The sequence below is a fragment of the Corythoichthys intestinalis genome, chromosome 9 (genome assembly GCF_030265065.1).
Source record: "Corythoichthys intestinalis isolate RoL2023-P3 chromosome 9, ASM3026506v1, whole genome shotgun sequence".
NCBI classification, from domain to species: Eukaryota; Metazoa; Chordata; class Actinopteri; order Syngnathiformes; family Syngnathidae; genus Corythoichthys; species Corythoichthys intestinalis.
In genome coordinates this window covers 51,954,802-51,972,705 of record NC_080403.1, presented here as the reverse complement: position 1 = coordinate 51,972,705, position 17,904 = coordinate 51,954,802, and the positions used below count along the sequence as shown (strand labels likewise).

The 17,904-nt window shown below is 40.3% G+C and overlaps 1 protein-coding gene across 2 annotated transcripts in view; it reads right to left on the bottom strand.

Moving 5' to 3' along the window:
• The window catches only part of igsf21a (immunoglobin superfamily, member 21a), a 623,523-nt gene extending 607,815 nt beyond the window's left edge, over positions 1–15,708 (bottom strand). Inside the window, exons 1-3 of one of the 2 annotated variants that reach the window (XM_057847132.1) lie at positions 15,467–15,708; positions 10,565–10,633; positions 1,764–2,009 (exon numbers count right to left, since the gene is read on the bottom strand). In XM_057847132.1, coding sequence (XP_057703115.1) covers positions 1,764–1,821 — 58 coding nt within the window. In that variant the 5' untranslated portion in view covers positions 1,822–2,009; positions 10,565–10,633; positions 15,467–15,708. Of the gene's footprint in view, positions 1–1,763; positions 2,163–10,564; positions 10,634–15,466 lie in introns of those variants that run through there. The other variant, XM_057847131.1, reaches the window with a different exon arrangement.
• Between the last annotated feature and the right edge of the window lie 2,196 nt (positions 15,709–17,904).

Genomic DNA, 17,904 nt, shown 5'->3' with positions numbered 1-17,904 from the left:
GGCAGAGGCGTTAGTACTCCCTGCCATCAAAGCCAATGTCAGAGAGATGACCAGCCCTGATGTGGTTAAAAACATTGCCAAGTCGCCCTGTGTGATAATTCTGAGTTTTTCAAGCCTAACTGCTAAAAAAATAAATAAAATAAAAACAGAGAGAGACAGAGCTGTTGAAGATTCCTGCAGGTTTTTCGCCTTTGTGTTCATCTTAACAGGCTCAAGTTTCACAATGAGTAAGTATAAATACTGAGAAATTATTGTATAATTAAATATACTGTACAGAGTAATTTTGGAGCGGTGTGCCGCAAGATTTTTTCCAATGTAAAAACGTGCCGTGACTCAGAAAAGGTTGAAAAACACTGCTTTAGATAATTAAAAATTTTAACTTGAGTGAAAAAGTAAAATATGTGGCCTTTAACTCATTAACTGCCATTGATAGCGATAGATGTCATATCAATTGGAACTGGAAGGGATTGGGAAGGTGGCAGGTTCGTTCATTCGCTGCCACCCTCCCAATTCCAATCGATAGGACATATACAAGCGATAAACTCAAATACACAGCAAAAGGATGAAAATATGTTTGGACGTCCATTATCGTCAATGGCACTGAAAGATTACAAATTTGCAACAAATCGAGCAAGACCCCCTGGATCCAAATAGTTTGACAACCCCTGCACTACAGCATTAATATCTCTGCTTTACATTCAGCGTCTTGGGAGAAGATAAAAAAAGACTCGTAGCTTTCTACTATGCACACATAGATGTACAACACACGCATGCATAAAATAGGCGTTAAAAAAACGAAAAAGAAAATCACCCCTGGGAAAACATGAAATATTCAGCCGGGCAGATAGTCGGCCTGCCACTGGAAGAATGACTCTTTGACATGCTTAACAGGCACGCGTGAATCCTCAAGTGCACGACCGAAGCTGGCCGCGGCGTCAATTAAACATGCCGCACGACACCCCCCCCGCCGAGCCCCACCCCCGGTGTTTCATCCCGCGACGCAAAACAGCCCGGTGTCGCGGACATTAAAAGTCAACATGTGTGCAGTTGAGTGACAGCTCGGCCACCGAGAAGCTGGAAGCAGTCTCTTTTTGTTCCGTGAATCTCCGGAGCATCCGTCAGGTCCAGGTGATTTTCTTAACTGTGCCGCCACTTGTTTGACGCAAGCCATGCATACGGGAAACCATTTCATTTCATCATGTTACGGACAACACAGCCTTGTGGGAAATTGTGGTTGCACAGACATTAAAAGTTTATCTGTGGTCCAAATCGGTCAAGGGAGCGTATGCCAAGACTGAAGTCCATGCACATGCACATCTGGTCTTATTAAAACCTTCCTTTTTAACCCCGTTTTGATTACCAGTGTCCAAAGTTATCATGCTAACGTCATTCCTCGACTAGCATGACCACCCTCTATCGTCCATATGTCATAATGCATTCATTTTCTGGCTGGCATGTGTGGAGGCATGACGGTGAAAGGTGTCAGAACAGATAGAGGAGAAAGGAGCATAGCGCCACACTGCTGCCGAGTACCATGAAAATCAATCATTTTAGTGTGTATATATTTTTGGGGGGGCTTAAGGTGATGCTGCAAGAATTTTTCATCTCTGAAGTGCACCTGCAGAAGGTGGGTCTGGAAAAGTTGACCTCCACCTTCATCCCATGGACTGTGTACCCAACCGTTCTAACTCATGCACAGTTACGCTTTTGTGCTTTTTATTTAAAAACTACATGAAATATGTGTTGGAGGGGGTAGCACTTACCCACGGCTAAATCCAGTAGATCCGCGCACAGGAGCAAGCACAGCGAGAAGACGCTCATCGTTCCCCCTTTGTTGCGTTAAATCCAAAACTCCTCTGGCGTTTACATGCTCCCCAGGATGACGCGACCGTGCGGTGCCCACCATTCCACAGCGACGCGGCTGCAAGGTGCCCCCGAACTAGTAGTCATGATGCAAGTCCGAGTGCAGGCAGGCAGACAGGCGGGCGCACAAGTTGCGCGCGGATGCACTGTGTCGCCCGCGTGGAGGGAGAGGGAAAGAGGGTTAGAAAGATGGAAGGGGTGGTGAGAAAAAGGAGGTTGGTCAGACTGTGGTCCACTGTGGAAGTCCGCTTCAAACAAAAGGCAGCTGAGGCGAGAGGAGCCGCGCAGCAGTGAGATAACACGGGAAGGTTCGGATGCAGGAGCCGAGCGCTCTCTCTCTCTCTCTCTACCCACTCTCGCTCTCCCGCCTCCCGCTCTCATCCCAACCCTCCTCCCCTTCATCCCGCTCCTCCTCCCCTTCACACAGTCAGTTCTCTTTTATTTCACACAGTTGCGTTCATTAATCCCCAGCTTTGGAACCTCTCTAATTCAGTCCATTAAGACGATTTAGTAGTGCCCAATAGGGACCAAAACGACAAAGAGGTATACATACAGTATGCTAACATTGCATAGTCAAAAAGCACTGGTCACAACGTGAGGGACAACGAAAACCTTCTATGCGGGGGGGGGGGGGGGGGGGGGTGTTGAAGCTCAATTTGGCATTATATCAAGAGCATGTTGATTTTTCAGTTTGGCAGGTACACCGACATTTTGGGAGGGCTATTGCTTTGCCAAAATAAATTATAAATAAGGAAAGATAATATTTCTGCTCAAACAGTTAACACAGTCAATACAAGAAATGAATTGAGAATTTAAAAACGTACACCAATTCAAATGGCAGGTTTTATATTTTATGAAAACTATATACGTACTCTCCGGGTAATGGCATACCTGACTTTCATGATTTTGACTTTACAACGCCGGAAGGTCATCCATCGTTTTTTTTTTGTTTCTGTGTTTTAAGTCGTTTAACAGTGCTTTGTCCGCCACCTCTCAGCATTGTTAGTAAGTACAGGATATTGGTTGTCATTTAATTTTGTTATATTTTAAATATGAACAGTTGATCTCTAATTGCAATGCATATATGGTATCATTATACTATATGTGCGGTCGCGCTAGCATAGCCACTCCGGAGCCCTGAAACGAGCAAATAACTGAAAAACTACACGGAATTTGTTGAAATCAACTGCACCAACTAAATAAACCCTCGCTAACTCTAAGATTAAGCCTGATGTCAAAAATTCTTAACCTCCCCTTTAAGTGTCACCAGGCTAATTCTACAGATGTTATCACATTACTTCTCAGCTTCATAGCAAACACAGACTACTAAAAGACTAGGTAACTTCGGCCATTTTTTTGCAGTTTAACTTCACCATTTGTGCCTTGAATAAGCATTGCTTGCAAGTTTTATATATATATATATATATATATATTTTTTTTTCATATACATGAGAATTGAGTAGCACATTGTTGTGTGTATATTTCGTTTGTTTACAGTGCTGGCCAAAAGTATTGGCACCCCATGCAATTCTGTTAGATAATGCTCAATTTCTTCCAGAAAATGATTGCAATTAAAAATACTTTGATAGTAATATCTTCGGGAAAAAAAACACAAAAAAGAATGGGGGGGGATTAAATCATCATCATTTTACACAAAACTCCAAAAATGGGCCGAACAAAAGTGTTGGCACTCTTTGAAAAATCATGTGATGCTTTTCTAATTTGTGCAATTAACAGCAAATTTACCTGTGGCACATAACAGGCGGTGGCAACAACTAAATGACACTTGCATCCAGTTAAAATGGATTAAAGTTGACTCAACCTCTGTCCTGTGTCCTTGTGTGGACCACATTAAGCATGGAGAAAAGAAAAGACCAAAGCAATGTCTGAGGACCCAAGAAGCAAAACTGAGGAAGCATGTGCAATCTCAAGGCTACATCTCCAAATACCTAAATGTTCCTGTGTCTACCGTGCGCAGTGTCATCAATAAGTGTAAAGCCCATGGCACTGTGGCTAACCTCCCTAGATATGGACGGAAAATAAAAATTGACAGATTTCAACGAAAGATTGTGCAGATGGTGGATAAAGAACCTCGACTAACATCCAAACAAGTTCAAGCTGTCCTGCAGTCCTAAGGTACAACAGTGTCAACCCGTACTGTCCGTCGACATCTGAATAAAAAGGGACTCTATGGTAGGATGCGCAGGAAGACCCCACTTTTGACCCAGAGACATAAAAAAAAGCCAGGCTGGAGTTTGCCAAAACTTACCTGAGAAAGCCAAAAACGTTTTCTAAGGTTATCTGGTCAGATAAGACATAAGTAGAGCTTTTTGGGAAAATGCATCAACAGTGTTTACAGGGGAAAAAAACTAGGCCTTCAAAGAAAAGAACATGGTCCCCACAGTCAAACACGGCGGAGGTTCCCTGATGTTTTGGGGTTGCTTTGCTAACTCTGGCACTGGACCGCTTCACCGTGTGCATGGAATTATGAAGTCTGACGACTACCAACAAATTTTGCAGCATAATGTAGGGCCCAGTGTGAGAAAGCTGGGTCTATCTCAGAGGTCATGGGTCTTCCAGCAGGACAATGACCCAAAACACACTTCAGAAAGCACTAGAAATGGTTCGAGAGAAAGCACTGGAGACTTCTAAAGTGGCCAGCAATGAGTTCAGATCTGAATCCCATAGAACACCAGTGAAGAGATATGAAAATGGCAGTTTGGAGAAGGCACCCTTCATATCTCAGACCTGGAGCAGTTGGCCAAAGAAGAATGGTCTAAAATTCCAGCAGATCATTGTAAGAAACTCAGTGATGGATACCGGAAGCGGTTGTTCGCAGTTGTTTTGTCTAAAGGTTGTGCTACCAAGTATTAGGCTGAGGGTGCCAATACTATTATCCGGCTCATTTTTGGAGTTTTGTGCAAAATGATAATGATTTAACTTTTTTTTTCTCTTTTGTTTTTTTTCATTGCAAGTAAAATAAATGAAGATATTTCTACCAAAGCTTATGTAATTACCGTATTGGCCAGAATATAAGACGGCCCTGATTATAAGACGACCCCCTCTTTTTCAACACTCAAGTTTGAAGAAAAGACTTTTTGAACACCAAATTCATTTTTATACAGAAAATAATTGCAGTACATCCGAAACAAATGATTATAACAATATATTTGAGAGATAAAGCATGTTATTTTGCCTCATTCCAATAATATCTGATCATTTAAATATGTAAAGTGCAATCACATTTGTATATTAATGGCTTCTGGTTTTTGAAATGTAAATAAACCAATCTATTGTGATAAAACAAAATTGAAATAACTGCATTAACCATCAAAGTGAAGTCTAACTGTAGTCTTGAAACAAATCTGAATAAGGAAAAACATTGCAATAAAATAATGCAAACTGGTTAAACGAGTAGCTGAGATCTGTCATGACAGATCATCGCTTCAATGATATCTGGCGCCATCTAGCGTCGTGAATGGGTATAACGTCTAGACCGCGAATATAAGACGACCTCCACTTTTTCGGTCTTATTTCAATGCAAAAAAACACCGTCTTATATTCGGGCCAATACGGTATAATTATTTTCTGGGAGAAATTTAGCATTATCTGACAGAATTGAAGGGGTGCCAATACTTTTGGCCAGCACTGTATATTTATAGTAAAGCGGAATTACATTATTGCATTTCTGCGAGCGAAAATGATCTTTTCCAGTCCGGAAAATCTTATTTTTTTGTATTATTAAGCAAAAAAAGCTTCGATAAACCTTTCTTAAAATTATTTTTCCACGTACCGAAGCTTTCAAACAATATGTCGAGATACCACTGTATTCTGTTGAGAAGTGAAGCCTCTCAGCTCTTCCCATTTTAGAATGAGGAATCTAATGGTTTTAGACATATATTACAGGGTATTATTCACTGATTAAACCCATTCAGTAGATCCATAAGTGCCATTATACTTAAAAAATTATAAATGAAAGAAAAACTACCCCATTTTATGGTTTCGAAGATAGAATTGGCAACTATATCAATATATTTTTTTCCCCGCTGAAGGACGTGATAGAAGAGGCCTCATTTCTGACGTCAGACTCCTTGAAGCACTATTTCCTCTAATGCACAAACCAGCATGAAAGCCAGCATGGTGAACTTCTCCATGGAATTGCCACTCAGGCTCTCGTGTCTGATCGCAAATGTCACATGCGTTGAAAATATTTCTGAAAAAAAAACAAAAAAAAAAAGATGACATTTGCATACGTAAGTCACGTGCTAGCCGCTTCCGGTGGTGTCGACCGGGCCGAGGACACACCCAAAAAGTAGAGTGACTTAATGAATAAAATTAATTTACACCATGTCATGTTGGAAGCAGAGATCCAACGCGATTACTGATTAGTGACCTCCAATCTTTGAAGGAAAAGGAATTAAAATGTGCCGGGACGCAGCACAGGGTGCAATTAATTCAAGCTCTGTTGCCCGAATAGGCTGCCAGCGAATTTGAATTTTAAATAAGAACAAAAGAACTTCCCAAAATTTGGGGGTACGTGCTTTACATCACAACCACAGTAATTGGATACAGGTTCCATAAGAAAAAAAATCAGTACCTTTGCTTCCATGCACTGAAAACAATTGATAATATCATTTCGTTACACTTGGCTTGAGCATTTAATATTGAAACATTTTCTCTCAATTCCAGGTACGACTGATTATTTTGTACGGAAAAAAGTATCCAAAAAATTAGGGCGCAAGTTTGCATAGAGACGGTAGTGATATTACACTCCCAACTTTTCAGGATTCTCAAATTGTCCCCACCAACTTTTATGCAACCCTATTTGCATTACATGAGGACTTCAGTTATATAGATAATTTAGCTTGTCTTCCCATATATTGTAAGGATAGAATTGACCCTACTATTATTAAGTGAATTACAGTACTTTCATTATGTTCAGACCTACAGTGGGGCAAATGAGTATTTAGTCAACCACCAATTGTGCAAGTTCTCCTACTTGAAAAGATTGGAGAGGCCTGTAATTGTCAACATGGGTAAACCTCAACCATGAGAGACAGAATGTGGCAAAAAAACAGAAAATCACATTAATTTGGAAATGAATTCTTTAAAAATCAAATAGAGAAGAAGATAAGTATTTGGTCACCTACAAACAAGCAAGATTTCTAGCTTTCAAAGAGGTCCAATTTCTTCTAACGAGGTCTAACGAGGCTCCAATCATTAGCTGTATTAATGGCACCCGTTTTAACTCCTTATCAGTATAAAAGATAGCCGTCCAAAAGCTCAGTCAGTCACACTCCAAACTCCACTATGGCCAAGACCAAAGAGCTGTTGAAGGACACCAGAAACAAAATTGTAGACCTGCACCAGGCTGGGAAGACTGAATCTGCAATAGGTAAAACGCTTGGTGTAAAGAAATCAAAGAAATGGGGTTGATATCTGGAGACTGGCTAGGCCACTCCAGGACCTTGAAATGCTTCTTACGAAGCCACTCCTTTGTGGCCGTGGCTGTGTGTTTAGGATCACTGTCATGCTGAAAGACCCAGCCATGTTCATCTTCAATTTCCTTGCCGATGGAAGGAGATTTTCACTTGAAAAATGGCCCCATTCATTCTTTTCTTGACACAGATCAGTCGTCCTGGTCCCTTTGCAGAAAAACAGCCCCGAAGCATGATGTTTCCACCCCTATGCTTTACAGTGGGTATGGTGTTCTTCAAATGCAACTCAGTATTCTTTCTCCTCCAAACACGAGAACCTGTGTTTCTACCAAAAATTTCTATTTGTGTTATGGTCAGATGAAACCATTCTCCCAGTCCTCTTCTGGATCATCCAAATGCTCTCAAGCGAACCATAGACGGGCCTGGACGTGTACTTTCTTCAGCAGGGGGACACGTCTGGCAGTGCAGGATTTGAGTCCCTGGCGGCGCATTGAGTTACTGATAGTAGCCTTTGTTACTGTGGTCCCAGCTCTCTGTAGGTCATTCACTAGGTCCCTCCGTGTGGTTCTGGGATTTTTGCTCCCCGTTCTTGTTATTATTTTGACGCCACGGGGTGAGGAGGGAGTTGAAAGTCAGTGTTGCCCAACCACAGCCCCAAAACATCCCTGCTCTAGAGGAGATCTGCATGGAAGAATGGGCCAAAATACCAGCAACAGTGTATGAAAAGCTTGTGAAGAGTTACATATTTGTGAGAAATGTAGCCCTGACCCCCTTTCACCCAATCTGTTTGGTCTTATTAATGTCCTGTCCCCAGCAAAAAGTGTACATGCTGTTATACCGTTTTATCGTCCCTACCAATGTTGAGACCAAACCTGCACCCTTGAGCAAGTGTATCTGAAAACAACTATTTTGCCTTATATTGCCAGGGAAAAGCCTTGTGATTCCCCATCCTATGGTTGGTTAGTATTGACGTCTATTGACAGCTTTTCAATGAACAGCACATGCATCGTCATGAGATTTTTCAATCATTTTCAAAAGAATGAACGTTTTAAAACACAATCCACCAAGCTGTGAAGCGACGCCCAGGTGAGCAGTGTTTGTTCCTCTATTTTAGAATTGACGCTTTTCTCTCAAAAGTCAAGGTAATGAGTTATTGCGGCGCCCACTCGCCTGCAGAATCCAATTTCTGCATCTAAAGTATGAATGCGCTAGAATAAAGCCATTGGATTTCCATTCTTAGTGAAGTCTTGTCAATATATCAAGGTAATAAAGTCGTATTGATCGGCGCGGGAGTCACCCAGAGAGACCTTCAACTACATGTGAACCCCTACAAAATGCGGTGTTCTGGCCGGTAATGACTAGCTGCTTTATCCGCTCCCTATTGGAAGCTCGTCAAGATGAAGGGAATCCCATAGGAGTTAACATGACTTGAATGGGTATATGATACACGAACCGGGAGGAACGAGAGCTGCCGCCGTGAAAACGACTCCCGCCTGACCCGCCCTCCCCTTGCCGCAACTGCCAATTGGTTCGGGTCAGCCGGTACTAACGTGCCGTCACACATCCCTGGTGGGTAGTGTCAACAGCAATTTTCTGGGGTAACGGACCTGTACATGCTGCGGCCACCGTGGCATAAATGGTTTCCGTCTGCTTCCTCCTCCACTATGAGTACAAATCAATAAACTTTAAATAGCTGTTGGATTTTCAGTTTTTGGTCAGAGGAAAATGGCACAGTGCACAACTTTGTCCTCTTTGTCATGTACTTGTTTCTGGACTCCTGAGGCACGCACTAGCAGTGATCTGTGTGGATTTTGAACATTTTGGACTCTCAGGCCCTTGACGAGGTATATATATTTTCTCAAGGACCCAGTCGTAATTATGACTGTGATGGTACTAGTCTTCATCTTATGATTTTTGAATGGTACGGAGTAGATTTTTGCACCAGAGTTCTAGTCACCTGATTTTGAGTATCTGACGATACGGAATACCAATCCGATACCTTGGCCATTTACCGTATTTGCCAGAATATAAGACTGTTTTTTGCATTGAAATAAGACTGAAAAAGTGGGGGTCGTCTTATATTCGCGGTCTAGACGTTATACACATTCACGACGCTAGATGTCGCCAGATATCATTGAAGCAATGTTCTTTAATGACAGATCTCAGCTACTCTCACGTTTAACCAGTTTGCATTATTTTATTGCAATGTTTTTCCTTATTCAGATTTGTTTCAAGACTTCAGTTACACTTCACTTTGATGGTTAATGCCGTTATTGCAATTTTGTTGTTTTATCACAATAGATTGGTTTATTTACGCGAGAGAGCGAGAGTGAGAGCGAGACCTTGGTGGCCGAAAAGAGTCATTGCATGTAATTGACTTTCCTATATATACAGTATATAAAAGTTGTAAAGCAAGAAAACAAACAAAAATGAATGAAATGAACAAAAAAAGATATTTTTAATATGGGTCAAAATTATTTTTTTGAACAGATCATGTGACTAGCACCTTAGACGATCATTTGCTTTGCATTTTATTTAAAAAAAAAAAAAAAAATAGAGGGCAATTTTATTTTTCAAATGATTTTTTCTTTGATTGAAAATATATATATATATATTTTTTTTAATTTAACTTTTTGGGGGATTGAATGATTTAGACACAAATGTCCTAATCATAATATGGCCCAAACATGAAAAGGATTGCTAGAATCAAACTTGTTAAATGAAAAATTAGCTGTTCAAATGCAAATTTGAGCCTCAAATATTTTTTCGCATTCAAATTTTTTTTTTTTTTTTTTTTTTTTTTTTTTATGATTGAATTTTTTTGGGGGTTTTTTTTGATTAAAGTGATTTTTCTTTTGAAACATTGTTTTTTGTATGACGCAACTTAATTTTTTGATTGAATAATAAAGACACAAATGTCCTAGCCAAAATGTTGCCAAAACGCAAAACAATATTACTTCAATCAAAAAAGTTGCTTCAAAAAAAAAAAAAAAAAAATCACTTAAAATAAAAATAGCTTTCAAATGAATTTTTTGGGGTTTCAAATTTATTTTTGCATTCAAACACTTTTTTGAATGAAGTGACTTTTTTATTGAAAATATATTTTTTGATTGAGACAAGTTTTTGTATTGTTTGAAACATTTTTTTTTTTTTTTTTTTTTTTTAATCGAATAATGAAGACACATCTACCTCCATAATGCTCCGCCCAGAGGATACAATTTGTGACTGAGGTAACTACATTGGCACGACACCGGCAGGCATACCGTATTCAATGGATGATGATCTTGGTGAGAAGTATAGCCATCTTGCCAGCAGCCTGATTTAGAAATCCCCTCAAGAATAATGGGAGACAAAAAAAATGCTAATTTTCAACTCATAATTATAAATATTCTTGTTAATTTTATTGCTGACACTGCGTTTCAGGGTCATCAACATTTTGTGCCCCCCCTGCTCCAAAAGTCAAACTCCGCCTATGATCATTAGTATAGTACAGTAGTAGAGAACACATGTCACAGAGACCTTCCAAAATAACACACTTTTTCTTGGGAACTTTTCAAGGCTATCATAAGCAGCCCCCTGGAGAAAATCTGACATCCAGCAGCCACACAAAAGGAAAACAAATTAAAATACTCCTTGGGAAAACGGAAGCGCAAAATCAAGTGTCCATTGAATGCTGCCTTGGGAGGAGTCTGGAATTCCGGACATCCCTGAATCAAAATCAACATCAATTTCTTTACATTCGTATCGACAATATCTACACCATGTGAGAGGTAATCCTGAGTGATGTCTCCGACGCCCCCTCATACGTCAGCGCCAAGCTCCGCACGTCTCTTTTCAATACACTCCGTGTGGTTAAGAAGGCACGCCTCTGAGTGAATTACTATACAAATGTGCGGCACTGGAATTGGCTCTTATCATCAGATGCGTCGCCCGGAATATCAATGTGTCTTTTGCGGCGAATGCAAACGACCCGTCAGCCTCGCAAGCCCTGCTAGCAATCTAAAGACATTTAATTTCTCAGGTACAGTCGGAGCGCCTTCTAATTATCCTCATTACGCCGTCCAAATGGCTTTTATTTCTTCGGCAAGGAATGTTTTAATAGGACACCGTGAAAAAGAAAATTTACTCTTGCCGTGGTGGAACGTGATGAGCATTAGCGAGCGCCGCTGTTGTCCAAGTATGGCGGACCTAACGTTGTTTTCGTTGGCAAATGCACTGTTTTTACGCATTTGGGATTGCTATTGACAGAGATCTGGCTAAGGTTCACTGTAGCGATTTAGCTGACATGTTAATTGTCTTCTGCCATCTTTCTGAAAATATTAATTCAGTTATAGCAATGTCAAAGCAAGAATCTTGCTGATTTAAAAAGCTACCCACTATAAAATGGGTTCATTATAACATAGCTGTGATCAAACGTACTCGATGTAAAAGCAAGAACCCTCCTGATTTTCATAGAACACAGTGTTTCAAAGGTGACATCGGTTTCCTACCAACAATCACCTTTCTGGTGCCAGTCACAATATCACAGACATCTGCGCAAAAACCTTGAGGGATTATTTCTCCTGTCCCAGAGCAGGAACAAAAAAATACATAAATAAAACAGTCGCGGATATTCCCCTGTGATTATAGCCCTGCAATATTGTAAACAATTGCTTAGGAACATTTTGATTTGACCAAAAATCCTAACCCAGAAAAACACACAAAAGCTCAAAGACTCCAAAGACTGAAAACCAGTGATTTTTTTCCTCGACGCAAATATTTCATCGACAATTGCTTTTTTCATGACAATGACGAGATGATAACGGACTAAAAACGTGTTTTGCGAGACTAAAACTCGAGGAATGCCAGTTTTCGTCCGACAGGAATGAGACGAAAATGCAGTAGTTTCTGTCACATGTTCACATTGTGTGACATTGTATGTATAGTTAGCCTGCATCTTCGCCAGTGTTGTTAATAACGGCGTTGCTAACGATGTTATTTTTTTCAGTAGTGAGTAATCTAATTAATTACTTTTCTCATCTTGGCAACGCCATTACCGTTACTGAGGCGGGAAAGGTGTGCGTTACTATGTTGGTTGAATGACGCGAGAAAAGTTTGAGAGAGATGGACTCACAGAGACTAGAGAGCAGAGCAGGAGTGGGGAAGAGGCAAGGGAGGGAGGCAAGCGCGAAGCTAGGTGGCTCCAATAATACCCGACTGTAGCCGATAGCCTACAAACTACGCCCACGTAATGCTACGGTAGATATCACATATACATAGAACTAGATGCAAATGACAGACACGGCGGCGATAGCAACATGTATAAAGAACTAGATGCGTTAGTAAACAGCTGCCATCTTAAAGCAGTAGACCTCTCAGAAAGGCTCTGTTGTAGAGAACCTTCCTAGCGAACCTAAGTGATTTTATCTAAAATGCTCATAAATCGGCAAAATCTTGACTTAAATCCATCTTTAATTGATGAAACAGTTTTAAAACTTACACATGTCGAAAGTAGAAGGGAACGAATGCAATAACGGAAGCAATTCTAACAACTTTAATGGATGATTCACAACATTTAATGACTTCCACACATAGCAAAGGTTACTATTTAGTTATTGCAATATCCGCAATACCCCTGTGTCTAGTTAAGTTTAGGATAAATTGGGCCAATTGACGCCAAAACCCTTTAAACTTCACATTGTGTGACCTGTGGTTTTTTTTGTTTTTGTTTTGTTTTTTGAGGAAAAAACAAAACAAAACATGAAAATTATCACCAGTTACTTTGCCAAGTAACTGATTACTCTTACATTCAGGTAACTGAGTTACTAACAAAATTACCAGGCATGAAAATGGGTCTGGGGTTAAAAAGATGAGTAGGGTGTGGAGGAAATATGTTCCGGTGTTCTGCCAAAATGTCCTCCGTCGGCGAAACGTCCAACATGAGGCGAATTTGAAAATTTACATTTTTCACATAAGGCTTAATATTCGATTTAGCGGGGGTTTAATTAGTTGAAGGAGTTGATTTCAACCACCAGTGACTCGCGCTAGCTTAGCCACTCCGGAGCCCTGAAACTAACAAACAAAATGCAAACTGCACAGAACTTGTTCAAATCAACTCCAATGACTAATTAAACCCCGGCTAACTCAAAGATTAAGCCTAATGTAAAAAATTCTGAACTTCCCCTTTAAAATAAAGACCATTGAATATGGCCATTAAAATGTTGTCTATAAAAGTTTTAGGTCAATAAAACAAACAACAAAAATGAATGACATGAACAAGAATCGTTCAAAGTATTTCATAATGGGTCCAAATTATTTTTCTAACAGATCATGTGACTATAGCACCTTAGAGACAGCCGTTTGCTTTGCTTAGCCAAAACTACAGCTGAGGCGGCAAGATGGATATTTAGAATTTCTTTAAACCTAAGCTTTCAAAACCTTCAACAACAAATGAGCTTGAACCGAGGATTGAGCACGAGTCCTGGCTGTCTTATTACCTGTTGTGCTGTAATTCCAAGTGGTGCTTGAATTGGATGCTTTTAGCGGTCGACAGTGTTTTTGAGCCAGCGCAAAGTTCGCAGCGCACGGAGATATTTTTGTCATCTTTACTGGACAAAAATGTGAAGTAATGGCGGTGTTTCCAGTGTGCAAATGCTGCCGTTTGTAGTATATCTCCTGCCTATTTCATTGCATCCTGGCGAGGTAGCAAGGCTGTTGTTTTGGCCGCAAACTCCCAGCGCTCACGGCTCACGCATCATGGTAATACACGTGACCCATTTTTTTTCCCATCCCCGATTACAAAATGTGACATGTGATGTCACTCCAATCACTACAGTATTCTTCATTCTACATACATTATGGGGCAATAACAAAATAGTAACGCACAGGCATCAAGGAAAGCACCTTTAATCAGATTACTGATTTAGAAAAATGAATGCGTTAGATTGTTCTTTACTGAAAGAGTGATCAGATTACAGTTACGCATTACTCACATAACGCTTTACTGACAACACTGCTTTTATATTACCGTTAAATACACAAGCTTGACGCGACCATAACGGGAGCTATTTTTTCACAGGACGCTCTGGCAGTGTTCAACGCAAGCTGCAACGAACGGCAGTAACTTTGTCATGCAGCAAAATATGAAAACGATCCATTACTCACCAAATTCACCTCACCTCGTCCAGCGAACGTGAATTTGTGCTTAGGACAAGATCATCTGTCACTATTAGCGATCTTTGAAGCTCTTTTTCTTTCCTGAAGTTGCTCTCCTAGCTAAGCCTTGTCTATCATTCGTCTTTGTAAGTTCTTAGTAACTTTGTGTATTGAATTTGAAAGGAAAATGTGCGTTTTGTTTTTGGCGAACTTCTTCATGAAGCTAAACTGTTGAAGCTACTCACACGGGGAAAAATACGATTGTACAACGTTTTAAATGTATTCATTTGGTATATTTCAGTTACCACAATTTGAGAGATCAATAAATTGAAGAATTTACGCCTTGTGTTTGGAGTGTTTGTTTTTGGGTTTGCTGGAATAGCGTCACTGAAACACGCAGCATCAAACAGGGGAAGGGGTAAGCGCCGCCGTGCCAAGCCACTTCTGGCTGCATTTTCGACACATGAAAAATATCGAATACGTACTACTGTATGACGGAAAATTTTAGTGGTTTTGTAACCGCGACGTTTTCATAGCATGGTAAACCGTGAAGGTAACCGGCACATGGCTACACCCGACACCCCCCCCCCCCCTTAAAAAATTTCTCCTCGGATCTACACGATTCACGTAGGTCATCCTTTTTGACTTGAAAACGGTGAATTTCGCCGAAAGGTGAGAGATTTTCATGCCTGGTAATTTTTGGGAGAAGTAATTTGTAACTGTAATTACTTTTTAAAAATAAGATTAACAACTCTGATCATAGCAGTGTCTGGTTGTTTGACTCCTGATGTGCACCGCCCCTACCCCCCCTTCCCGACTCACCAATGCATCATCTCCAACCTCCATGCAGGCTTGCACACACGGTTTTCTTGGCCAGAGAGAATATGCAACGTTGCTTTACCCTTTAAGGGTCTGTACTGAGTGATCATCACACACTAAATGTAACTTATAGCTTTAGCATATCATTCGCCATTAGGCTAATGCTAACAGTGAGTCTCCTCTTAAACTTTCAAACAACTTTTTTTACTTACAGTTCGTGGCATCTGTCAGGGTGAGATGACAAGGCGGACTGAGCTGCGGAGTTCAGGCCAAAAAACTTATTCTTAAACAAAGGTCCTTTCGCTTGCATGCGGGGTGGTGGAAAAGATCAAACACAAAGCGCTCCAAAATGGAGAACAAACCAAAGATGACGATGATCAAAAAAATATCAAACACAAAATGCTCCAAATGGAGGGGGGGGGAACAAGACGACGGTGATCACTATGAAACAAGACTGACATGCGCATAGGTTGTAAAACACTTTGGCACAAGACAAGGGACATGCAAACTATTTATACACAAGAGGTAATGGGGAACAGGTGGAAACAATAGGTGATTACGTGACAACAGGAAGAGCAAGTGTACAGACACAAGGAGGGTGAAGCCTTCAAAATAAAACAGGAAATGACACAAAACAACCCCCCCATGATGTGGCAGCATCAAGGTGTGTATAATTAATTGAAAATAATATACTGTTTTCCTGCTGAGTGTGTATTATCACTAAGTTGGCTTTGTCTTTGTAGATAAACACTACAATATGTGCTCGTCTGTCAATGTTCATTTATTTATTTTTGGAATAAAATGTGTTAATTTTATAGACGAAAACAGGTAAGTATAGTTTGTATGAGGGTCAGAATCTCCGCAGGAGTTCAACAATGACCCAAGCAGCCCTGACTGATAAGGGCTAGCTCATACCCTGATCTTGGGTATAGTAATTTTCTTCAAATTAAATCAATACAGAACAAAATCAACCGGTTATCCTCCTCTACCCTGAGTTATCACCTTACCTGTCTCCAACTGAGGATCACAGGCTCAGATTTTAAGGTGCTGATTTAAGAGGTGGGGAGAGTAGCCAAAAATTTTACTCAAGTAAAGAGTAGCGTGACTTCAAAATAATATTACCGTGTTTTTCGGGTTATAAGCCGCTACTTTTTTCTCGCCATTTCTACCCTGCGGCTTTTACAACAAAGCAGCTTATTTATGGATTTTTTTTTTTTGACAAGATTGCTTCATATTTTTTTGTTAAAAATAATAAAATTGGATAATTCGACATATTTTAAAAGAATGGCTTTCCAAATTTTGCCATGACATGGCTCTCAGCTGCTACACTAGCACCAATAAAGCTTGCCAGAAGCTCGTCAGACTTACTCAAAAACTCAGCATTTTATAGATGAATATGGCTCTATCTGATACTAAAAGAACAATTTTGAATGGATCGGCATCCAAAATTTGCTACGACAGGAGAACGCGATGCTAGCGTTGATTAGCCATTTTCAACTGGCACTGGGAGGACTTTATTGCCACAGTATGCTACAACAAAGCTGCTATATAAGGGTTAGCGCTAGCTGTTCACCATTTTTAAGACGATTTCATCAACTTCAAGTTTAGAAGGCAAGGTAAATATTGTTGCAAATGTTATGACCTGTTTTTTAAAAGTTTTTAAGCATTCAGACAACACGTGTTGATGATGTTGATGCATTTTCATCTGGTTAATAAATATATTTTTGATCAATTAAATATTTCTACTTGAAAGGATCAGCTATTCGGAAAATGACTGAATGAATTTATGTAAATATCCAATGTTAAGATATGGACTAGTGATGTGTCGTTCACGAACGAACCAGCTCTTAGCGCCGGCTCTTTGAAGTGAACGACGGGAGCGCTTCTAACAGGAGCCGACTTTTTTTTTCTCCCCTTCGGTTAAAGCCGCACGTGATTGGTCAAGATCCGTGGTAGAAGAGGGAGGGGAGGGTTGCACACACATGCTGCAGTGAGAAGAAGGGGGAGGGGTTAGGTATATACTAATCTATATATGATATGTATATATATAGGGGTGCACATAATTTTTTTGCCCAGGTTCTCAGAGGAGGACCTGGAGATGTGACTTGGTCCTCATTGAGCTTCAGAGCCAACCCGCCTGATGCGATAAATTTATGACAAGCTTTACTTAGAGCCAATTAACTTTAATTAATTATATTAACAATTAATGCTTGATTAACATCAACTGGCACAACAAAATTGCCATTACTTTGAAATGTAAAGAAATTAAACGACCAATTCAAAATAAAGGGCATTATGCGGCTCCCACATTAACTCCAAGCCTTTTTAAAAGTGGGATGTCCTCCTCATAAGACCTTATTGAACGTGCATGTTTAGCTTTGTAAAATGCGAGCAAAAACACGTTTGTCAGTGCATGTCGCTGTTCATTACCTTTATTCCGCCACTTGACCATAGGGCGAGCGGGGTCCTCTTTGACATCGATAGCTTAATTGCCACACGCTCTCTGTTTTTTTCATGCTTTTCAAAGTTTGGATGGCTGAAATTCTTTGACCCTACATAAAATGCGTTGCTCTTATCGGCGACATTGGGATTCTCACAGCACATTTTGTACCGCAGTTCCGTGCGAGCATCATTTGCTTCTAGCCATGGT